At 37.2% G+C, this 26,037-nt stretch overlaps 1 protein-coding gene across 2 annotated transcripts in view; it reads left to right on the plus strand.

Annotated features, from left to right (window-relative positions):
- Positions 1-26,037, plus strand: part of DYM (dymeclin) — a 377,292-nt gene that overhangs the window by 10,337 nt on the left and 340,918 nt on the right. For both annotated transcript variants that reach the window (XM_079941933.1, XM_079941932.1), the window contains exon 2: positions 10,983-11,174. In XM_079941933.1, coding sequence (XP_079798059.1) covers positions 11,035-11,174 — 140 coding nt within the window. In that variant the 5' untranslated portion in view covers positions 10,983-11,034. The remainder of the gene's footprint in view (positions 1-10,982; positions 11,175-26,037) is intronic.

The raw sequence follows: 26,037 nt of genomic DNA on the forward strand, positions 1-26,037 counted from the left end.
TCTCTTGGGAAGAACCCTCCAGTCTCCTGCTTTGGAGGCTGGGAAACCCACTGTGTATCTGTGCAGCAGGCCGACTTCAACTTCATTCCCCTGTTTTTATCCTCTGCCTCATTACTCTCTGCAACCTTGGCTTCAGAGTCCAGAGTCTCTTCATTCAGATTTCTTCAGAGTGCACATACATGGTTTCCTACTCGGGGGGGAAAGACTCGCAGACTTGAGCCCCCTGCCTTGCCCAGTCGTTCATGGTGCTTTTCTCCAGTTCTTTCACCTTCCCAGGGTTCCATGGGACGGATTGGCTGGCTTCTTGTTAGGGTCTCCTTTGGCAGGCGGGTATGTTGGGGGCATCCTCAGCTCCGCCAGTTCAGTTACTAGCACTCTGTCACCTTTCCATCTTTCACACCTCCTTTGATCTTATACTTGTGGGCTTACATCTTTTTATTTTCATTGCTTTCATTTCACTGCCATGGAATACCCAACTGTACTTAATATAGCACTTGGAACATAGTAACCTTTTAGAGAATGTTCCATTACTTGGACTAATGGCACCTGTGGTGTTTTAACATGTCCTTTGGCCAGTGATCACTGCCCACTATTTCTCTGGACTCCTGTTTCAATGATGAGGTTTCACTTTAAAGTTTGTTGAGTACAAATTTGTGTGTGTGTATGTTTGTGTGTGTACACACACATATATACATTCAGGCGATTCTGGGATATAGTTTATGATTTATGGAGTCTCAACTTAAGTCAGGACAAAGTGCACTAGGGTGTTATTTGTATATTTTGAGGGTGTTAAGACAGAATTTGGTTATTATGGATTTTCAGATCCACTAATATTTACTTTCCAGCTAAGATACATTAAATCAGGAGACAGTGAATCAGTACATATAGAAGAGGAAGGAGATTTATTTTATGTATACATCAGATATTTCACAAATTAAATACAAAATATTGAGCATATCATTTCTTGTTCATAGTGTTCTTTTCACTCATGATAGTAAAATTGACTTGGAATAATTGATCTGAAGTGTTAAATAGCAGTATAAGTCAGACAGCAAAACAAGGCATTATTTGAAGGGTAGTTAAATTATAAATGAATGGTGAAGATAATGAGTGCTCTAGGACTGTAGAGAAAAAAGAGCGCTCACACTATGCTTAGTGAGTAGGGTTTCAGGTTCTGTGGGACAGGTGTGTGGCGGGGGAGGCAGGTGTGAACAGGAGCAGAGGAATGCTAGAGCATGCTAGGTGTTGAGAACGTGGCTTGCCTTACTTTGTTCTGGTACTTTTTTGCAAATTGAGGTTCACACACAATTTGTATCAAAATCGCTGAGAATGCTTTTTAGAAAATGCAGATGCCTGGGCTCTGGCCTGACATTCTGAATCTTTGAGGCGTAAGCATTTGCATTTTTATCCACATGCTCCACAGGTGTTTTTTATGTACCTTGAAGTTTGAGAACTACTGGTTTGGAGGACAGCTGGAAATAAAGTTGGAAAGTGAGCTTTCAGACTGTGGAGGGTCTTGAATGTCAATATATTTGGCTTTTCATGTAATGAAGAATCATTGAATATTTTTGAGCTGGTTAAGTGAAATGATGGAAGTGGTAACTTCACAAATATTAAAAATAGATTGTACTTGACCTTTTATTTGGCTAAACATGCCCTGTGCCAGGTCCTTTACTGAGTGCTTTGCATGTGTCATCTTGCTTCATCCTCAGAAAATATGAGTTGTGAGTAGTGTTGTTTTTCTCATTATGCAGTAGGGTTTGATAAGTGGTAAATGGAGATTCAGGCTGAGTCTACAGACTTAGCAGGGTCTGTCTCATACTAGAACCTTTGGTCTTTTTTTGTTTTAAATTTATTTAATTTATTTATTTTTGGCTGCACTGGGTCTTTGTTGCTGCACGCGGGCTTTATCTAGTTGCGGCAGACGGGGGCTACTCTTCGTTGAGGTGCGCGGTCTTCTCATTGTGGTGGCTTCTCTTGTTGTGGAGCTCGGGCTCTAGGCACGTGGGCTTCAGTAGTTGTAGCACGCAGGCTCAGTAGTTGTGGCTCGTGGACTCTAGAGCGCAGGCTCAGTAGTTGTGGCGCACGGGCTTAGTTGCTCCGCGGCATGTGGGATCTTCCCGGACCGGGCTCGAACCCGTGTCCCCTGCATTGGCAGGCGGATTCTTAACCACTGTGCCACCAAGGAAGCCCAGAACCTTTGGTCTTAATTTTGATGCTGGACTGAATTTCCTTTTTTTTTTTTTAAGGATTAATGTAGTAGTGGAATGTGCAGGGTGAATCGAAGTGGAGAGATTAGGAGCAAAGAAATCAGGATACTGTTGCACTGAATCATGTGAGATTGTAGAAGCCTAGTCCAGCATGGAAGCAGCGGGAAGATAAAGAGATGGGCTTAAAAGTTGATATGTAGAATTGTGGGTATTGTAGAAGAACCCACAGGACTTGTTGATGTCATTGGGGAGTCACCCTAGTAAACTGGTAAAGACCAGGGACTCTGGAATTAGATTGCCTGGGTTCAAATCCTGGCTTTTCTACTTATTATCTCTGGGACCTCATGAATTTGGTAAGTTACTTAACCTGTCTGTGCCTTAGTTTCCTCATCTGTAAAATGAGAAAACTGTGCCTGCCTCTCAGAGTTGTTAAGGGGGACTAAATGAATCAGTGAGTTTAAAGCCTTTAGACCATGTAAATAAATCTGCTAATAGCGCTGTTGCATATGTGCTTCTTCTGCCTCAGATGCTCCTGGGTATTTCCATGGATGCTTGTAATAACTCCATTGTAATACTTACCAAATGTGTTATAATAATTTATTGACATGTTTGTCTCTCCAGGATTTGAGTCCATTAATGGCAGGGACCTGGTTTTATTCATTTTTGCATTTTCGGTAGCCATCATAACACCTACATTTACAGTAAGTGTGTAATAGGCATGTGTGGAATGTATGCTTGGGTATGTGAGTGAGGTAACTTGAGCCAAGAATGCTGATGACATTGATAGGAATAGTGACTTTTGGAAGGGTTGCTTGTTTTGGGGGACAAATGTTAAAATTCTATTTTAAAGTTTATGATGATAGTACGACATCAGTTGATATGTTCAATATGTAGAGATTTATGCTTGGATTTTGACTGAGAAGTCAAGACAAAATATTAATTCTGGGGTCACTCACATAGAGTTTAAAGCACAAGCCAGAAGCACATTCAGAGCCTTCCTGAAGGAGAGCAGGTAAAGAGAACATCCATTTATTTAAGTTTTTTTTTTTTTTTTTTTTTTTACTGTAAGTTACAACATGTTTCTGGTTTAAAAAAAAGTCAAGCAGTACAGAAGGACATAAAGTGAAAAGTCTCTTCCCTCCAGATTTCCATTCCCATTCTTCAGAGGTAACCAGTCTTGGATCATTGCTTATGTTTCCTTCCAGAAATTATCTAGGCGTATATAAGAATTTACATGCTTATTTAAACTGATCGGATTTTACTATATGAGCTGTTCTGTGTCTTTGTGTTTGTTTTCACTTGCAGTATTTGGGATATCTTTACATATTAACACATAAGATCTACCTCATTCTTTTCAGTGGCTACGTTGTATTCCATTATGTGCTTATTCCATACTGTAGTTAATCTCCAGATGATGATCATTTAGGTTATTTTGTGTATTTGCTATTCCAAATAGTGATTAACATCTGTATGTATAGAACTTGTCAACTTGTATGAGTTTACCTGTGAGATGAATTTCTAAAACCAAAATTGTTGGCACACTTAACATTTTGACAGGTGTTGCCAAATACCTACACACTAATGGTGGGGATGCCTGTCTCCTTATTACTCTCACAACTGCTATTAAGGTTTTTCTTAACCTTTGCTAATCAGATTGGTAAAAATGATACCTCACTGTTTTAATTAGCATATTTTATTCCTCATTTATACTGAAGATCTTTTCATATATTTATTAGTTATGGGACCTTGGCTATTTCAAAGTATTTTTTTTGAGTAATATCTCTTCAGCAGTGTGCTGTAGGTTACTTAGGGATAAGGAGGAATAATCTACCTTGGGAGATATGTCATATATACGACAAAACCATAACATTTAAAGGTAGTTTTCACATAATGGAAACTTTAGGTGAGTGGTGGGAAGGTGAGAGGGAAGACTGGTTTTGGGAGGGAGGGTGGAATCAGTTTTACACACATTAAGATTGAATTATTCACTACGTTGCCTTAAAGATAGGTCTTTTGAAAGGTACTGCTAAAAGCATCAGCAGTTGCACGCTGCTTATTTCTAGTATAGATTTATGTCAGGAACATTGTTATCCATGAAATTACTGGATATATATGTATAAATTTTTGCATGTTGCATATTATAATTAATATATATAATTATTTATGTTATATATATTATATTACCCTTAAGTTAAAAAAAAATTCCTGTTTTAGGCATATCGATAGTACTGGCATTCCAGTCAGAGGTTGGGACTAGGAGAGGTTTGAAAGTAATAATAATATCGTGGAAGGCACTGGTGAAACCAGGAGAGAGCCTCAGTTATTGAAACATTGAGAGAAAGCAGAGCTGAAAGCCAGGAAGTCTTCTGATGCACAGTGAGAGGGAAGAGCATTAGGACTATTAGGAGGTGGGGTGATTGGACAGTGGGTTTTTCAAGTTCCATTTTATTGTGGTTTTCATTGGTAAGGGTCTTGGGAGTTCCAAATACATTGAGTGCAAGTAGTGTGTGTGTGTGTGTGTGTGTGTGTGTGTGTGTGTGTGTGTGTGTTTGAAATCCTTGGCATGAATTAGATGCAGAAGAGGTGCCATTGGGCCTCAGTTTTCTACTTTGCTTTCTGCGAGGCTGGGGAGCAGATGGAACTTTCTGGCAAGAGCACCTCAGTGGCTAGTTGTCTTTGCTTGGCTGAACTTGTTCCTCCTTGTCATTGCAGCTGCCGTGGGTGCTGCTTTCACCCTCTGTTCTCAGCAGATAGTACCCTGTTGTTGCTGCCTAATGGAGTGAGGGCAGGGGTGACTGGGCAGGGTGTCCTAGCCAGGTCTGTTGCCCCTGGGCTCTGGCCCTTTTCTGGCCAGCTGCCTCTGGACTGGGGTTGCTGTTCCACCCTTGGTGCCCTTAATGGAAGACTCTTGAGCCTGCCCTGTATGTCACTTTCCTTTTCAGTCCATCTCCAGCTGTTTTACATTTTATGGGGATTTCTCACAGCTTCGGGTTTCCTGTGAATTTTTCAGCATGGCTGTGTAATAATTGACAAAAATTTTTTGCATTATTTTAGGGTTAGGTGAGGAAAAGAGGGGAAGGAGGCATTGCATTTTGTGCTTAGTTGGCTGTCTTGGTTTTCCTTGTTAATATTCTGTTCAGTGTCTTCTTATAGCTGACAGACTTTATTCATATTGTTTTAGAAAGGTTTCATATTGGTCCTGGATTGAGCAGTTACTTTAGTACTTTGTGGTCTGTCCTAGCAGTTTTGAAAATAAAATTTATTTCCTATAAATCAATAGAAAATAGGCAAAGGATATGAAGAGGTGATGGCCTCATTCACAGCAATAGAAATGAAATGCAAATTAAAACCGTATTGTAAACTATTTTCATGTGTCAATTGGCAAAGATCAAAAAGTTTGATTAAACAGTGGTGGCTGTGGTGTGGAGAAACAGGCATTGCTGAAGGGAGTGGAAGCTGGCAACCTCTAAAGAAGGCAGCTAGGCAGTGTAGGGGAGGAAACATAATTTTCCGTCTACCCTTCTGAGCTCTTAACTGTGATAAAAGATCAACAGGAGAAAAATAGAAGTTTATTCACGTGTACGTCATGTATACATGGGAGATACCTAGGGAAAAATGAGTGGCTTAGAATTCAGTTTAATACCATCTTAAAAGGGAAAGGGGAAGGGGAACGTAGGCCTCTTAAGGGAGAGTAAATGGTTTTTAGAAAAGATGAATGGGCCTTAGAAGAATAGATGAGAGGTATGATAGTTTGTGACAAAGTTAGTCTCAGTGTTGTGTCAACTTCTAGGTGCTCTTGTGATAAGAGTCAGTATTCCCTGGTTGATGAAACTGCTTAATTTATAATTTATGATAATGGAGTTCCTTTTGGAGAATCTGTCTTTACGCAGATAAGGAGAGTTCAGAGAAGGCCTCACCCTGCATTTGCTATTTTTCAAGTGCCTACAGCTCAAAATAAAGTGGCAAAGTGGCAGATTTTGAGGTGACATATTCTGCTACTCTTCAGCAGTATCTACCAAAGTTAGAAATGCACGTAATCTTTGACCCACCAATTCTGTTTCCCTGGATTCATTGTACCTATATACTGATACACGTGTGAAATATGTACTGGATACTTACTGGAGAACGATTTGTAATAGTGAAAGATCATAAGCTACTTAAATGTCCATCGATACGGGATTTATGGAATTAAAAACTGGAATGTTAGAGTTGTAAAAATAAATGAAGTGCTTTATATACATATATGTAATGATTTCTAGTATATATTAACTGGGAAATGCAAAGTAAAGAGGCATATATGGGGTGTTATGGTTTGTGTAAAAAGGAGAAAATATGTGTTTGTATATACATAGAAAATCTGTGGAATGATATCCAAGCAACTAGTAATATTTTCTCTGAGTTGAGAAACCAGATGGTTAGGAGTAGGGATGGGAGAGAGACTTTTTACTCTATACCCTTTGAACCCTTTGTATTTTGTACCAGGTGCATTACTGATTAAAAAAATAAAGTATAAATAAATCAAGTCTGACTTAAATTTTCATTAATAGACTCTGTGATGATAGTCTCATTGTTGCCTTATTTAGGAGAGGTGGGATGGAATTCTGTTCTTTTGAAAATTCAGCATTTATGGACCTTATTAAACTCCCAAAGTAAATTTTTCATTGATTGCTTTTAAGGCACCACAAGAAAAGTAAAATACTCGTTTGTTTAATTGAAAACAATTTGCTCTGGTTCTCATTTCTTTTTATCTGGTGCCATTTTTATTCTGTTAATTTTAATGAAGCAAAGAGAAAGGAAATTGAGTCCATGGCAGAGCCAAGGGAAACCATAATTAAAGTGCTTATTGCCAGTAAACTGGCACTCTCTTACCTAACGATTTTGATCCACACACTTAGGTGTTTATCCAATATACTGTTGTTAGGCCCACAATGCTAACCGCTAATTAGCATGGGTTCCCCCCGATAAACAGAGGACTTATAAACAAGTTGTGGCTGTCTTCTTTGTTCTTAAAAAATTTCTTTGAGGCATATCCAAGAATTGCAGGGATTATTAGACAAATAAAATAATTTGGAAGGTTTGATAAAAAGGAAATAGTTCTTTTAAGTAGGTCGTAGAGGGCAAAATCTGTTGTATCCTCCCAAGTTATGAAGTTAGTGTGGAATCCCCAAAGGACCATGACTTATTTTGCTTTTATTGAAAAAGTTCAGTTTTAAATAAGATTTATTTAGGGAAACTAAGTGAAAGAGCATTCCAGGACACCAAGTAAAATAAATGTGAGATCCTAATCATCTCATGTGATAATATAGGTGATGCATTAATTTCATATGTAAAAATAAACTTAGTGGTTGTGATAGAAAACAGCTGTTAGTCTGATTTGTTGGCACCTTTCTTGGACATATAGATTCGATTTTTGGGTTTGATTTTGTTTTTATTTTAAAAAACTTTATTTTGAAATAATTGTAGACTCAAAAAGTTGCAAAAACAGTGTGGAGAAATTCCATGTACCTTTCACCCAGCTTTCCCTAAGGTTAATATAACTATAGTACATTATCAAAACCAGGAAACTGATATTGACAGCACAGAATAGACTGCAGACTATACTAGGATTTCTCCACTTTTTACATGGACTCTTTTTTTTTTCTTTTGTGCATATAGTTCTGTGCAATTTTATCACATGTATAGATTCAGGTAACCACCACCACAATGAGGATTCAGAACTTTTCCAGTCCCACAAATGAACTTGTTCATCACCTGTATTCTGCATTTGTCCGAATCGTTCCTCATGGGGTCCTCTGATTTGCTTCTCTATCCCCAGCTTATTGGTTTTGGGCACTAAAAGCATTTTATAATTTCTCTTCTTTAAATTTAAGATGTGTATTATGGCCCAGAATGTGGTCTATCTTGGTGAATATTTAATGTGAGCTTGAGAAGAACGTATGTTCTGCTGTTGTTGGATGAAGCAGCTAAAGATGTCAGTTATATCCAGTTGATTGATGGTGGTGTTGACATCAGCTTTATCCTTACTGATTTTCTGCCTATTGGATCTGACCATTTGTGATAGTGGAGCGTGAAAGTCTCCAGCTATCATAGTGGATTCATTGTTTTCTCCTTGCAGTTCTATTGGTTTCTGCCTCACATATTTTGATGGTCTGTTGTTAGGTGGATACACAGTAAGTACTGTTATGTCTTCTTGGAGAACTGACTCCTTTATCATTATATAATGGCCTTTATCCCTGATAAGTTTCCTTGCTCTGAAGTTGACTGTGTCTAAAATTAATAAAACTCTTCCTGCTTTCTTTCTTTCTTTTTTTTTTTGGTACGCAGGCCTCTCAGTGTTGTGGCCTCCCTCGTTGCGGAGCACAGGGTCCGGACGCGCAGGCTCAGCGGCCATGGCTCATGCGCCCAGCCGCTCCGTGGCAGGTGGGATCTTCCCAGACCGGGGCACGAACCCATATCCCCTGCATCGGCAGGCGGACTCTCAACCACTGCGCCACCAGGGAAGCCCCCTGCTTTCTTTTGATTAGTGTTAGCATGGTATATCTTTATCCACCTCTTTACTTTTTAAAAAAAAGATTTATTTATTATTTATTTATTTTTGGCTGTGTCGGGTCTTAGTTGCGGCATGCAGGATCTTCGTTGAGGCATGCGGGATCTTTGTGATGCGCGGGTTCATCGTTGTGGCGAGCAGGGTTCTCTCCAGTTCTGGTGTGTGGGTTTTTCTCTCCTCTTGTTGTGGTGCGCAGGCTGCAGGGCACGTGGGCTCTGTAGTTTGCGGCACGCAGGCTCTAGTTGAGGTGTGTGAGCTCGGTAGTCGTGGCACACGGGCTTAGTTGCCCCGCAGCCTGTGGTATCCTAGTTCCCTGACCAGGGATCGAACCCTCGTCCCCTGCATTGGAAGGCGGATTCTTAACCACTGGACCACCAGAGAAGTCCCTCTATCGCTTTCTTTAAAAAATAATTTGTTTTTGAGATGTGTCCATGTTGGTAATTGTAGCTCTAGTTAATTAATTTTCACTAGTGTATTATATCTCATTGCTAAGATATTAAAATTTTTAATTTTAAATAACTTAAAAGGTATAAAGTAGCTTTGGAATAGGGTATGACAAGTAAGGACTTTATATATTTCAGAATATTTCTTTATAGCATTTTCTAATTGGGCTCAATAATTACTTGAGACATTAAACTGAAATCTAGAGTTATGATTGACTGTTGGCTTGATATGAAGTCTGAGTTGGAGTCAGCTAGTGTTGGGGTCCCTGTCCCCATGATTAAGGAGGAGGAAAGTAGTGTGTGGCCTTGAGTTCAGGGGCAGGTGATAAGAAGCCAGATCAGTATTTCCCTCTCATATTCAGAAGGCCCAGCTGTCCATGTGCATTGGGGAAGCCTCATGTCCTTAGATAAGCAGCTCAAGCCAGTCCCAGAGTTCCAAAGGGAATGTGGAAGACGTGCTTCCAAATTCTGATCTTGGCTTCGATGTCTTTGTGGAATGAGGAGGGACGTAGGTGAGAAAGTAAGTCACTACTAATGTAAATTCTCTTGTAACCTGAGCTTCCTTTAGCCACCGAACCCATGTAGTTTCCTTTCATTGTGATGGTAATCTTTTTTTTAAAAATAATTAATTAATTAATTTTTGGCTGCGTTGGGTCTTCGTTGCTGTGCGCGGGCATTCTCTAGTCGTGGTGAGCGGGGGCTATTCTTTGTTGTGGTGTGCAGTCTTCTCATTGCAGTGGCTTCTCTTGTTGCGAAGCACAGGCTCTAGGCGCGCGGGCTTCAGTAGTTGTGGCTCTCGGGCGCTAGAATGCAGGTTCAGTAGTTGTGGCGCATGGGCTTAGTTGCTCCATGGCATGTGGGATCTTCCCGGACCAGGGCTTGAACCCGTGTCCCCTACATTGGCAGGTGGATTCTTAACCACTGCGCTACCAGGAAAGTCCCTGTGATGGTAATTTTAATTTAGTTTAATTTATTCTTCATTATTTTATTGTCAGTGAGAGACTTTTTCTGAACAAGTTGAGGTAAAACATGATCTTGAACTATGTTATGTGCAATTTGATGAAGACTGTGATTCATTTTGTAACTGATCTCTTAGTTTTCCCCTTCGTGACCAAGCACAACAAATAATGAAGACAGTAATAATTTATTTACACTCATTCCTTCCTTCAACATAATGCTGTTTAGAGAATGCCTGTTATATGCTAATGTAGACATCTAGAAAGATGAATAAGATAGTTCTTATTTAAAAAAAAAAAAACCCAGCAAAACACAACAGCTCATGATTTAGGAGACTAAGAATGCCAGCAAGAAGTATATGTGCAATTACGGCAGGATGAGAGAGGCACTGTGTGTGGCTCCTTTGGAATTGGGAGCCCTTTCACTTTAATAAGTGTAGGTAGCACATGGTAACTACTTGAACAATTTTCTGCCCTTAGCACATTCAAGCCATCCAGTCTCTATTTCTTTAGCACCATTGTTTTAGACTATTTTTAAATAAGTTATCATTGTTATGAATTTGCTTTGAGACATTTTCTTGGGCAAAGGTATGCCCATTCTAAGATCTACAAGTATAGATTGGGATTTTGTGTTACGTTGGCTAAGACAGATTTTAGCCTCATTTTTCGCCTTGTATAACTTTGTATCTGATGTCTAATATATTTAAAAATAAAGAGAGGTATGATTTCTTTTACTAGGTTTAGAGTTTCTTACATTTAGGTCAAGGGTAAGAAAAGTATGATGATTACTTTGAACACGTTTGAAATTTCTTTTCATTCTTTATAGGTTGTCTTGTGGAAATGAAGGTTTAAGGACAAGTTATCTACCAGATTAAAAGATGGGATCGAATAGCAGCAGAATTGGTGATCTTCCTAAAAATGAGTACTTAAAAAAGTTATCAGGCACAGAATCTGTCTCTGAGAATGACCCGTTCTGGAATCAGCTACTGTCATTTTCTTTCCCTGCACCGACTAGCAGGTAAGAGTGTACTTGGAGATTGAAAATTTGTATCAAGGGCCACATAAGCTTGTGTGGTATGCTGATTTAAAAAAATTTTTTTTTTTAATGATCTGTCTGTCCCTCCATTTGTGGTATATGTACCAGTAGAAAATTCAAAAAGTATGAAAAGGAGGAAATAAGTTTTTCTTTTTCCTTTCCCCCACTCAGCCACCTCCCTTGCCCAGAGATAATTCCTGGTAGCAGTTTCTTTTGAATGCTTCCAGAGGTAGTAAAACCATATTATTTCATGTAGTTTTACAAAACTGTTTAAACACAAATGGTAGCATACTACACATACCTTTCTTTTTTGTTTTTGCTTGCTGTCCCTTGCTTTTTTCCCCCACAGTTCAGTAAAACATATGTATATGCGTATATGCAACTGCCTTATTCTTTTAAATGACTGCAGAGTGTGCATAGATTATATGAAATCGCTTTTTCATATATGGACATTTAGATTGTTTCTAATTTCTTGTTATAACAGATAATGCTGCATACATAATTTTTCAAGCATACAAATAAATCTCCAGTATAAATTCCTCAAAGTAGCATTGCTGGGTCAAAGTATATGTGCATTTGTAATTTGCCAAACTGCTCCATGGAAGTTGTACCAATTAACACTCCTACCAGCAATGTATGAGAAGGTCTGCTTCCCCACCCCTTTGTCAGTTTAATGCATTTTTAGATTCTTTGGCCTTTGTCAATTTGGTAGGTGAAAACCAATATCTCATTTATTATAAAAACTGACAGACACATAATTATGTAGAGTGACTAGAATATTGAATTCCCATTACTCAGTGTCTAGATTTTAAACATTTTTATTTATTTGTTTTTAACAGCTTTATTATGTAGACTGAATAATGGCCCCCTAAAGATACCTGTGTCCTAGTCCCTGGAATCTTTGAGTGTGATATGTTACAACATGTATCAATATTTCATTCCTTTTTATTTCTGAGTGAGATTCCTTTGGATGAATATACCATCTTTTCTTTACCCATTCATCAGTTAATAGCCATTTGGATTATTTCCATATTTACTTCATCTATTTTTTAGGGTTTTTTAAAGTAAATTAAAATGTGGACATTTTCTTTTATAACTGTAATGCCGTTATCACACCTTACAAAGTTAACAATAATTCCTCTTACCCAGTCCATTTTCAAATTTCCCTAGTCGTTTTGTAGTTCATTTGTTACAATTAGGAAATAAATAAGGTGTATACATTGCATTGCAATACATTGCAATAAGGTAGTTACATTTCTTCTGTCTTTAATCTCGAATGGAGGTATGTACTCCCCAACTCCTGCCACTGTTTTTTCCCCTATGCCGTTACTTTTTTTTTTTCTTTTAACAAACTGGGTCAGTTTTTCTGTAGAATGTTCCACCTTCTAGACCTACCTGATTGCTTCTCATATTTTGTTTTTTTATTTACTGTATTTTCTATAAATTGGACATCAGATTTAAAGGCTTGATAAAATTTGGGTTAAACATTTTTGGTAAGAGTATTTCATAAGTGATGCTAGGTACCTTATATTGTATTTCATTAGGTTACAGAAAATGTGTGGGTTTATATCAGTTATCATGCTAAGACTGATCAGAGGTTTGAGTGTGTTTTAGCATCCATTGATGATTTTGGTCTGAATCACCTGTTTCATAAGAGATTCCAAAATGGTAGTATTTTTAATTTGGTCATTTCTTGTACATTTATTAACTGGAATTCTCCTGTGAAGGAGTGCTTTCATGAATTAGGATATATAAAACATTGTTTTTACTACATTATTAATAAGGGTAAACACTTAATTCTTTTCCTCTACTGATTTTCAGTAACGAAAATGGTGTAATAGTGATAACTAAGTCTGTATTTCCCCTTTCCCCTGACCCCAGGGTTGGAAGGGCTATCTCTCTTGAGTATGAATTTTAAAAATATATAAATATTGATATATGTAAATAAAATATATGTGTATGTATGTGTGTTGTGGTCCTTTAACAATCAAGGTTATGTTTATTTTTATATGTTTAAGGATTAAGGATTATTGGTATTTCCTTTTTGTGAATTGTTTATATATTTTGGCAATACATTTTAATTTCTGACTTTTGGATATAGTTGGATTGGACTTTACAAGGTTGGCTTAGTTTGCAGTTTTTGTGATAATGTGGATTAGTTGTATATTATGGGAAGTGGATACATACTACTGCTTCTGAGATCCTTGGAAAATTAAAGGTGGTTGTGGATTGGTGGGAGAGGTCAAACTGGAGATGAGCTGTAGCGTCAGCAAGTTTTGAAACCATTTCATTAATCCTGAAGGAATTGTCATTGAGTATCACTTCTCATGTAGTAATAAGACTTAGAGAAAAAAGGGCATATAAAGAGAACATTATTTATTATCCAAAATAAATTTTCTTTTCACTTACGTAAACTGTAGTACAATCTATATATGCTCTTCCAAAAGACATTAAAGAAGACTTAACTAAATGGTGATGTATACCATGTTTAAGGATTAAGAATTGTAAAAGTGTCAGTTGTTTCCAAATTGACCTGTAGATTGAAGGCAATTCCAATTAAAATTCCAACAGCTTTTTTGAGGGGGTGGGTGAGGAGATCTTGATAAGCGCATTCTAAAATTTGCATGGGAAAGAAAAAAAACTAATAATAGCTAAAGTACTCTGAAGAACGGAAGGAAGATGTGTGTGTGTGTGTGTGTGTGTACGTGTACTTGATTTATGCAAAGCTGGCAATTCAGAGCATTGGGGAAGGGATGAACTTCTCAAGAAATAGTGATGGGAATAATTTGTTAGCCATTTTTGTCTATTTCTTTCTAAGTTTTACATACTTGTGCTGGTGCCTTGCAGTTTGAATTATTATGACTTTATAGTTTGTTTTGCTAATTACTGCTTTTTCTCAAAGATCCTTTGCTGTTCTCATGTGTTTATTCTTTTTGATGTCATTTCTTTTTCTTAATTCATCCTAGTTTATAGAGAAAAGTATAAAGGAATCTTAGAAAGTATAAAAAGCTGTAAAGTGAGTAAACTGCACATTGTGGGGGCATGGGTGGCTATTCAGAATATCCAGAGAAGCTTTGTTTGTGGTGGTGCATATGCTTTTGGCACTTTTGTCACTTTTTTTGAGGCCCCCACCCCCCACCCCAGCTCCTCAGTCTGGTATTTGATGTGTGAACCTTGACATTGAGCAGGCCTTGAGGTAGAAGGTGCCACCACCTCATTGACAGTCAGGGATGGAATTACCTAGTTTATGAATTATTCAAGACTAAGAGGAATATCTTTAGGGAAGACTCTGAATCCAGACATTTCTGAGATTGCTCACTCCTGTATGTGCTGTCTTCAAGTGCAGCCAAAAATTGATGGCTGCCAGTTTTTTTAGAAGCACTAAGTCCTTCAGGACTAATCTAATCCTTCCTTACTATAAACTGTTTTTTGGCACTAGAATAACCAGATTTTGTTATAGTTTCCAAGCATGGTTGAAAAATCTTTAGATTCTTCAATAGTTTTTAACTTTTCACCTTACTAAAATTCCTTGTGAAGCAAATGTCTGAAATAAAATCAAGGTTAATTCAAGAGTAGGGACTTCCCTGGTGGCTCAGTGGTTAAGAATCTGCCTGCCAGTGCAGGGGACATGGGTTCAAGCCCTGGTCCGGGAAGATCCACATGGTGTGGAGCAACTAAGCCTGTGTGCTACAGCTACTGAGCCTGCACTCGAGAGCCCGCGAGCCACAGCTACTGAATCCTGCGTGCCTAGAGCCCATGCTCCGCAACAAGAGAAGCCCCCACTGGCTGCAGTTAGAGAAAGCCTGTGCACAGCAACAAAGACCCAGCGCAGCCATAAATAAATAAATAGATAGGTAAAATAAATATTAATTCAAGAGTAAAGTTTAAGTAATATACTGTTTGTCTTAATAAAATGTTTAAAAATTACTTATATGACTGATTTCATACTAAATATAGCAGCAAAACCAAAAAACAAAACTGTGCTAAAGACAAAGATAGTAGAATCATCTATATCCACAATAAGTAGTTAAGGGATACATGAAACAAAAAGGTGTTAAATATGATGTCAAAACACTAAACTATGTATATATAGTTTATATGTATAGTTATATATAAATCTCATGGTAGCCACAAACCAAAAATCTATAATAGATGCACACGAAAAAAGAGAAAGGAATCCAAACATAACACTGAAGGTAGAAGAAAGGAACAAAAACTACAAAAACAACCAGAAAATGATTAACAAAATAGCAATAAGTACATACCTATCAATAATTACTTTAAATGTAAATAGACTAAATGATCCAGTCAAAAGACATAGAGTGGCTGAAGGGATACAAAAGCAAGACCCATCTATATGCTGCCTACAAGAGACTCATTTCAGATCTAAAGACACAGACTGAAAGTGAGAGGATGGAAAAGTTATCCCATGCAAATGGAAACAAAAAGAAAAGGGTAGCAGTACTTATATCAGACAAAATAGACTTTAAAACAAAGACTGTAACAAGAGACAAGGACGTTACATAATGATCAAAGGATCAATACAACAAGAAGATATACAATTGTAAATATATATATGTGCCCAATATAGGAACACCTAAATACATAAAACAGTTAAGAAACATAAAGGGAAAAATTGACAGGAACACAGCAATAGTGGGGGACTTTAACACCCCACTCACATCAACGGACAGATCATCCAGACAGAAAATCAGTAAGGAAACTCTGGTCCAAATGACATATTAGACCAGATGATATATGTTTATTATATATATTCCATCCCAAAGCATGAGAATACACCTTCAGGTCCACATGGGACATTCTCTAGGATAGATCCCATGCTAGGGCACAAAACAAGCCTCAGTAAATTTAAGAAAATTGAAATCATATCAAGCATATTTTCTAACCATGGCAATATGAGATTAGAGATCAGTTACAAGAAAAAAAAAACTGCAGAAAACCCCAAATGTGTGGAGGGTAAACAATATGCTACTAAACAACTGTTGGGTCACTGAAGATTTCAAAGAGGAAAGAAAAAACCTGGAGACAAATGAAAACAGAAACACGATCATCCAAAATCTATGGGGTGTAGCAAAAGCAGTTCTAAGAGGGAAGTTTATAGAGAGATACAGGCCTACCCCAGGAAACAAGAAAAATCTCAAACAATCTAACCTTATGCCTAAAGGAACTATAAAAAGAAGCAAAACCTAAGGTTAGTAGAAGGAAAGAAATAACAAAGACCAGAGCAGAAATAAATGAAGTAGAGGCTAGAAAAACAATAGAAAAGATCAATGAAACTAAGAGCTGATTCTTTGAAAAGATAAATAAAATGGATAAACCTTTAGCCAGAGTCATCAAGATAAAGAGAGGACCCATATAAATTAGAAATGAAAGGGCCGTTACAACTGACAGCACAGAAATACAAAGGATCATAAGAGATTACTATGAACAATTATATGCCAGTATAATGGACAACCTAGAAGAAACAGATTAATTCCTAGGGTGTACAGTCTTCCAAGACTGAATTAAGAGTAAATAGAAAATACGAGTAGACTAGTTACCAGTAATGAAATTGAATCAGTAATCCAAAACCTGCCAACAAACAAAAGTCCAGGACCAGATTGCGTCACAGGTGAATTCTACCAAACATTTAAGGAAGAAATAACACCTATCCTTCTCAAGCTATTCCAGAAAATTGCAGAGAAATGCTCCTGAACTCATTCTGTGAGACCAGTGTCACCCAGATACCAAAACCAGAAAAGACCACAAGAAAAAGGAAATTACAGGTCAATATCACTGATGCAAAAATTCTCAACAAAATATTAGCAAACTGAATTCAACAGTACATTAAAAGGATCATACACCATGATCAATTGGAATTCATCCCAGGGATGCAAGGATGATGGTTCAGTATCTGCAAATCAATATGATATACCACATTAACATATTGAAGACTAAATCATATGATCATCTCAGTAGATGCAGAAAAATTGACAAAACTCAACATCCATTTATGATAAAAACTCTCAACAAAGTGTAGGTATAGAGGGAACATAACTCAGCTTAATATATGACAAGCCCACATCTAACATCATACTCAATGGTGAAAAATTGAAAGCGTTTGCTATAAGATCAGGAACAAGAAAAGGATGTGCACTCTTGCCACTTTTATTCAACAGAGTATTGGAAGTCCTAGCCAGAGAAGTCATACAAGAAAAAGAAATAAAAGGAATCCAGATTGGAAAGGAAGAAGTAGAACTGTCACTGTTTGCAGATGACATGATACTGTGTATAGAAAATTCTAAAGATACCACCAAAAAACTATTAGAACTAATAAATGAGTTCAGTAAAGCTGCAGGTTACAAAACTAATATACAGAAATCTGTTGTGTTTGAACTAACAATGAACTATCACATAGAAATTAAGAAAATAATCCTATTTACAATTGCATAAAAAAAATACTTGGGAATAAATCTAAACAAGGAGGTAAAAGACCTATACTCAGAAAACTGTAAGACATTGATGAAAGAAATGGAAGACAACACAAACAAATGGAAAGGTATATCCTACTTACGGATTGGAAGAATTAATATTGTTAAAATGACCATACTCCCAAAGGCAATCTATAGATTTAGTGCAATCCTTATCAAAATACCAATGGTGTTTTTCACGTAACTAGAGCAAATAATTCTAAAACTTGTATGGAAACACAGAAGATCCTGAATAGCCAAAAAGATCTTGAGAAAGAAGAACAAAGCTGGAGATAACACACTCCCTGATTTCAAACTATACTACAAAGCTGCAGTCATCAAAATAGCATGGTACTGGCACAAAAACAGACACAGATCAATGGAACAGAATTGAGAGCCTAGAAATAAACCCACACACTTATGATCAATTAGTCTACAACAAAGAAGGCAAGAATATACAATGGAGAAAAGACAATCTCTTCAGTAAGTGGTGCTGGGAAAACTGGACAACTCCATGTAAAAGAATGAAATTAGAACATTCTTTAACACCATATACAAAAATAAACTCAAAATGGATTAAAGATTTAATGTAAGGCCTGAAACTATAAAACTCGTAGAAGATAACATGGGTAGCATATACTCTTTGACATTGCTCCTAGCAATATTTTTTGGATATGTCTCCTCAGTCGGGAAACAAAAGCACAAATAAACAAATGGGACTACATCAAACTAAAAAGCTTTTGCATAGCAATGGAAACTGTTGAAAAATGAAAAGGCAGTCAGTCTACTGAATGGAAGAAGATGTTTGCAAATGATATATCAGATAAGGGTTTAATATCCAAAATGAACAAACAACTCATACAACTCAACATCAAAAAACAAATAACTGGATTAAAAAATGGGTAGAGAACCTGAATACACATTTTTCCAAAGAAGACATATAGATAGCCATCAGACACATGAAAGGATATTCAATACCACTAATCATCAGGGAAATGCAAATTAAAAGCACAACGCAAATTAAAACCACAGTGAGATACCCCCTCACATCTGTCAGAATGGCTATCATCAAAAAGACAACAAATACGTGTTGGTGAGGATGTGGAGAAAAGGAAACCCTTGTGCCCCGTTGGCAGGAATGTATGTTGGTACGGTGACTATGGAAAACAGTATGGAGGTTCCTCAAAAAGTAAAAATAGAACTACCCATTTTCCTTCTGGGTATTTTTCCAAAGAAAGTGAAAACACTAGTTAGAAGAGATACATGCACCCCTATGTTCATTGCAGCATATTTACAACAGCCAAGGTATGGAAGAAACCAAAGTGTCTGTTGATTGCTGAACATACCAGAATTCATGTAGCCATTTACTTTTACCATTTGGATTGCTTCCAGTGTTTTCCTGTTACATATATTGAATAATACAGCAATAGCCTTATACGTAACCCATTACATATAATATGGCAGTAGCCTTATACGTATGGTAGAATTGACTTCTGTCCTGTGAGTAAAGTATGGCCAAATGACTTCCATTAATTTTTCCAGTTTGTGTTGGTAGAGCATGAGAAACAAGTATAATAGGTCAGGAACAGATTTTATGGAACACTGAAAGTGCTTCCCAACATATTTCTTGTTTTTTTTTGGTTTTTTGTTTGTTTGGAAACTGCTAAGGCTGGTCAGTTGTATGTGGTGGCCTGGAGGCTCTGAGGGTGCAGGGGTTCTGACCACGGGGGACTGAATGGGAAGATCACAGTCTGTCCACTTGCCCATTTTTGGCACACTGGTTAGAAAGCTGAGGATTAGAATTGATTCCTTGTGGGTTCTTGTTAAGTGGATTTGGTGAAAGCATTGTTTTAAGGAGTTTACTTTTGGGGTGGAGTGAGTGGTAGATTGGAAAGAGGAGGAAAGAGGAGAAACTCAGGAAAGGAAACCAGATGGGAGGCAGCTGCAGTGACATAACCACCATGTAATGAAGGTCTGAATTTCTTTGCCTGTACAGGAAATGGGAAGTCCTCCAGCCACTATTCGTTAAAAGCTCTTTTATTTTAAATTGATATTTGACTTGAGCATTAATACTTAATGAGCTTAGAATTCTAGATTTGAGAGCAGTGATGAGCAATGTAGTGACAGCTTGTGTGCTTACCAAGAATGAGAATCAGTTTGCCAAAAGGTGTGGTGATTTTGGGCAAAGTGTAGAGACTGGAGACAGTGGAACATGGTAGGAGGAGCATAGATTTTGGAGCCAGACTGACTTTGTCTTGCATCTCAGCTCTACTGCTTATTACCTCTGTGAGTTTAGTCAAGCTACTTAATTCTCACCGAGCCTGTTGATGCTTCTGTAAAACGGAAATAATATTACCTACCATGTATATAGATTTGTGGGGAAGATAAAACACCATAATGCACGTAAAGTGTCTGACTTTCCTCTTCTTTCAAGGAATAAATACCCATTAATTTAAAAAAGTGCAAGGGCTCTCTGTCTTGAGAGTTAGTCTAAAATATTTGAGGGTTGAAAATAAATAGCAGAAATTTAACCAATTTTCTGATGACTGCTTTATCCTCTGATTGAAAATTCTATGACTCTTTTGAATTAATTGTTCAGCTGTTTTAAAAATTAGGCCAAACACTGACTATAGTAATATTTGTCTCTGTGCAGACTCCATGTCCTTTATATAAAGGCTACTTTTTAGAAGCCTTTACTGCATAATGAGAATTGTATTATGTGTACTGAGCACTAGATGGTGCTCGAATAAGGCAAGAGGCAGCTTTTGGTACAGTCACACAATCACTAAACTCATTTTTCTCAGTTGCAACGTCATGTGTGTTCATCTTTAGTACCTTTAAATACAGAAAAGCTCAAGGAAGGTAAAAATGATAAACATAACACTAATCAGAAGTAACCTTTGTTAACTTTTTGGTGTATATCTTGTCAGTTCTGTCTCTCATTTAAAAACATTTGCATCATATTCCACACATTTTTTCTTTAACTCACATATTCCTCATGTCATTGTGTTCATACAACATAATTTTAAATGGTTGTAGAATGTTCTGTCTTATAGATGTCCATAATTCATATCGTTGAACATTTTGCTTGTTTCTTATTTTTCCCGATTGTATATAAAAAACTATGCTGAAATTCCTTGTAGCCAAGTCTTTGTGCATATCCTTAACTATACAACTGGAGTGAGTTCTTGGTAGTTGATTTGCTGGTAAAATAGTCTTTTTTTTTTTCTTTTTAAATCACACAAATCTTTCATTGTATATAAGTTGTATATAAGTTAGAAAATACAGAAACAAAAGGGAAAATTATCATCGTATAGAGATAACCACTGTTGATATTTTGGTATATGTTTTTCCATACTTTTTTTTTAATGGACATTCCTAATAATAGACATGTGTATTTATGTCTCCCTCCCCCCATAAATATGTGATTGTACTGTATTACTGTTATGTAACTTATAAAAATTAATGTATTTGATATATTTCCTTTTTTGTAAATGTGAATATTTTAAGATGTATTTACCAAAAAATGGTTATTGAATGCCTCGCATTTGTTAGGCACTGTTTTTAAGGGCTGGAAACATTGTAGTGAACATGAGGGGCAAGATCCCTGCTCTTAAGCAGCTTATATTTTAGTGGAGGAATGGGCAAGAAACAAGTAGAGAAATAAATACATAAAGTCATTTTTGAAAAATAAAGCAGAGCAAGGTCATGAAGAGTGATAGAATGGGAACAAATACCAGCGGGAAATTTCTTTAGCTAGAGGGTCTCTGGGGTAGCGGCATTTAAGCAGACATTAGTGAAATCAGGGAGTCCTGCGTGTCCTGGGGAAAGAGTATTCCACCAGGTAGAGGAAACAGGAAATGTAAAGGATTTGAAGCAGGAACAAGTTCTGCAAGTTAGAGAAATAGCAAAAAGGCCAGGGTGGCAGAACAGTGAGCAAGGAAACAAATTACATAGGGACTTTTGGCCATGGTAAAGATTTTTTATGATGTGCGGTGTTGCAGAGACGAGCATGCTTTAATGTTGGTATTTGGGGAATTTAGTCTGCTGTAATTTACTACTCTCCTATAATATGGAAAGATTTTACTCAGTTTGTTTTATTGTGGTATAATTTACATAACATAAAATTATATCATTTTAACCACTTTTAAGTGTATAGTTCAGTGGCATTAAGTACGTTCCCAGTGTTTTACAGTTATCACGACTCTCATTTCCAGAAGTTTTTCATTATCTCAAACTGAAACTCTGTACCCATTAAACAGTAACTCCCTATTCCCCCCACTTTCCAGCCCATGGTAACCTCTACTCTACTTTCCGTCTCTATGAATTTGCCTATTCTAGGTACCCCATATAAATGGAATCGTTTAATATTTATCTTTTTGTGTCTGACCTGTTTCACTTAGCATAGTATTTTCAAGGTTCATCCATGTTGTAGCACATGTCAGAATTTCCTTCCTTTTTAGGCTGAAAAATATCCACTGTATGTATTTCCCACATCACATAATGTTTTTTAAACTTCAGTTTGTTGTACTTTCTTATAAATTCTTTTAAATAAATGCCTTTCATTTCTCTTCAGCATTGTTAGGTTCCAGTTACCACTCTGATTTTGTTTTCAGGGATCCTCCTTGCATTCTAAAGAATATGTTCGTTCTGCTAAGAGGCTTGGCTAATGTAAACAGCAGCGTTAATTTAGCAGCTATTTATTGAGCACTTACTGTGTGCCAGGTGCTGGGCTCATTCCTTAGATGCATTTCCTCATTTAGTTCTCACATCAAGTCTGTGGGGTTGGTACTGTTATTATTCCTGTATGTGAGAAAACAGGCCTGGGGAGGTATTCCAAGGTTACGTGGCTAGTAGCTGCCATGGACCAGATTCAAACCAGGTTTATGTAGCTCCAGAGATGAATTCTGTTGGTCATTATGCTACACAGTCTCCATTCGGAAGCATAGACCAATCAATGACTAAGTATCAAATAATGGCTAAAGAGATGCAACATTAAATTATACATGCTAATCTTTGAGAAAAGAATCACCAGATCTATATAGTCACATTTTCAAGCACTTTCAAAGTGAGGGCGATAATAGCACATACTTTATGTTTGAGTGCCATTATTTACAATGTAAATGTAATAAATATATTATTTACAATTAACATAGGCAAGTTGATGGATAATCTGTCCTATGTTTTAACCTTGCTTTGTGTCTTCTATGTTTAAGGGGAGCTGCCAGAATAATCCTTCCTCAGAGTTTCTTTTTGTTTTTAAACATCTTTATTAGAGTATAATTGCTTTACAATGGTGTGTTAGTTTCTGCTTTACAACAAAGTGAATCAGCTCTACATATATATATATATATATATATATATGTATATGTATATAATCTCCCCATATCTCCTCCCTCTTATGTCTCCCTCCCATCCTCCTAGAGGGGTGAACCCCTCTAGGTGGTCACAGAGCACTGAGCTGATCTCCCTGTGCTATGTGGCTGCTTCCCACTAGCTAGCTATTTTACATTTGGTAGTGTATATATGTCCAAGCCACTCTCTCACTTCATACCAGCTAACCCTTCTGCCTCCCTGTGTCCTCAAGTCCATTCTCTATGTCTGTGTCTTTATTCCTGTCCTGCCCCTAGGTTCTTCAGAACCACTTTTTTTTTAGATTGCATATATATGTGTTAGCATATGGTATTTGTTTTTCTCTTTCTGACTTACTCCATTCTGTATGACAGACTCTAGGTCCATCCACCTCACTACAAGTAACTCAATTTCATTTCTTTTTATGGCTGAGTAATATTCCATTGTATATATGTGCCACATCTTCTTTATCCATTCATCTATCGATGGACACTTAGGTTGATTCCATGTCCTGGCTATTGTAAATACTGCTGTGATGAACACTGTGGTACATGACTGTTTTTGAATTATGGTTTTCTTAGGGTATATGCCCAGCAGTGGCATTGCTGGGTCATATGGTAGTTCTATTTTTAGTTTTTTAAGGAACCTCCATACTGTTCTCCATAGTGGCTGTACCAATTTACATTCCCACCAGCAGTGCAAGAGTGTTCCCTTTTCTCCACACCCTCTCCAGCATTTATTTTTTGTAGATTTTTTGATGATGGCCATTCTTGCAGAATCCTATTGCAGGATTCTTAACCACTGCACCACCAGGGAAGTCCTGTTGGAAGATTTTTAATCACAGTCTCATTTTCAGTGTTTGTGATTGGTCTGTTTATATTTTCTATTTCTTCCTGGTTCAGGCTCAGAAGTTTGTGCTTTTCTAAGAATTTGTCCATTTCTTGCAGTTTGTCCATTTTATTGGCACATAGTTGCTTGTAGTAATCTCTTATGATCCTTTGTATTTCTGCAGTGGCATTTGTTACTTTCTCTTTTTCATTTCTAATTCTATTGATTTGAGTCTTCTCCCTTTTTTTCTTGATGAGTCTGGCTAATGGTTTATCAGTTTTGTTCATCTCAAAGAACCAGCTTTTAGTTTTATTGATCTTTGCTATTGTTTCCTTCATTTCTTTTTCATTTATTTCTCATCTGATCTTTATTGATTTCTTTCCTTCTGCTAACTTTGGGGTTTTTTTTTCTTCTTTCTCTAATTGCTTTAGGCGTAAGGTTAGGTTGTTTATTTGAGATGTTTCTTGTTTCTTGAGGTAGGATTGTATTGCTATAAACTCCCCTCTTAGAACTGCTTTTGCTGCATCCCATAGGTTTTGGGTCATTGTGTTTTCATTGTATTTGTTTTGAGGTACTTTTTGATTTCCTCTTTGATTTCTTCATTGATCTCTTGGTTATTTAGTAGTGTATTTAGCCTCCATGTGTTTGTATTTTTTACAAATTTTTTTCCTGTAATTGATATCTAGTCTCATAGCGTTGTGGTTGGAAAAGATACTTGATACAATTTCTGTTTTCTTAAATTCACCAAGGCTTGATTTGTCACCCAAGGTATGATCTCTCCTGGTGAGTGTTCCATGAACACTTGAGAAGAAAGTGTATTTTGTTGTCTTTGCATGGAGTGTCCTGTAAATATCAATTAAGTCCATCTTGTTTAATGTATCATTTAAAGCTTTTGTTTCCTTATTTATTTTAATTTTGGATGATCTGTCCATTGGTGAAAGTGGGGTGTTAAAGTCCCCTACTATGAATGTGTTACTGTCGATTTCCCCTTTTATGGCTGTTAGTATTTGCCTTATGTATTGAGGTGCTCCTGTGTTGGGTCCATAAATATTTACAGTTGTTATATCTTCTTCTTGGATTGATACCGTGATCATTATGTAGTGTGCTTCTTTGTCTCTTGTAATTGTCTTTATTTTAAAGTCTATTTTGTCTGATATGAGAATTGCTACTCCAGCTTTCTTTTGATTTCCATTTGCATGGAATATCTTTTTCCATTCCCTCACTTCCAGTCTGTATGTGTCCCTAGGTCTGAAGTGGGTCTCTTGTAGACAGCATATATACTGGGTTTTTTTGTATCCATTCAGCCAGTCTGTGTCTTTTGGTTGGAGCATTTAATCCATTTACATTTAAGGTAGTTATCGATATGTATGTACCTATTACCATTTTCTTAATTGTTTTGGGTTTGTTATTGTAGGTCTTTTCCTTCTCTTGTGTTTCCTGCCTAGAGAAGTTCCTTTAGCATTTGTTGTAAAGCTGGTTTGGTGGTGCTGGATTCTCTTAGATTTTGCTTGTGTGTAAAGGTTTTAATTTCTCCATTGAATCTGAATGAGATCCTTGCTGGGTAGAGTAATCTTGGTTGTAGGTTTTTCCCTTTCATCACTTTAAATATGTCCTGCCACTCCCTTCTGGCTTGCAGAATTTCTGCTGAAAGATCAGCTGTTAAGCTTATGGGGATTGCCTTGTATTTTTCTTTTTTTTAAAAGAAATTTATTTATTTTATTTATTTACTTTTGGCGGTGTTGTTTCTCTGTTGCTGTGCGTGGACTTTCTTTAGTTGCTGTGAGTGGGGGCCTCTTCATTGCAGTGTGCAGGCTTCTTATTGCAGTGGCTTCTCTTGTTGCAGAGCACGGGCTCTAGGCACACGGGCTTCAGTAGTTGTGGCTTGCAGGCTCTAGAGCGCAGGCTCAGTAGTTGTGGCACATGGGCGTAGTTGCTCTGTGGCATGTAGAATCTTCACGGACCAGGGCTCAAACCCGTGTCACCTGCATCGACAGGCAGATTCTTAACCTCTCTGCCACCAGGGAGGCCCCACTTGTATGTTATTTGATGTTTTTCCCTTGCTGCTTTTAATATTTTTTCTTTGTATTTAGTTTTTGATAGTTTGATTAATATGTATCTTGGCTTGTTTCTCCTTGGATGTATCCTGTGTGGGACTCTGTGCTTTCTGGACTTGATTGACTATTTCCTTTTCCATA

The sequence above is a fragment of the Stenella coeruleoalba genome (genome assembly GCF_951394435.1).
Source record: "Stenella coeruleoalba genome assembly, chromosome: 14".
Lineage (NCBI taxonomy): Eukaryota > Metazoa > Chordata > Mammalia > Artiodactyla > Delphinidae > Stenella > Stenella coeruleoalba.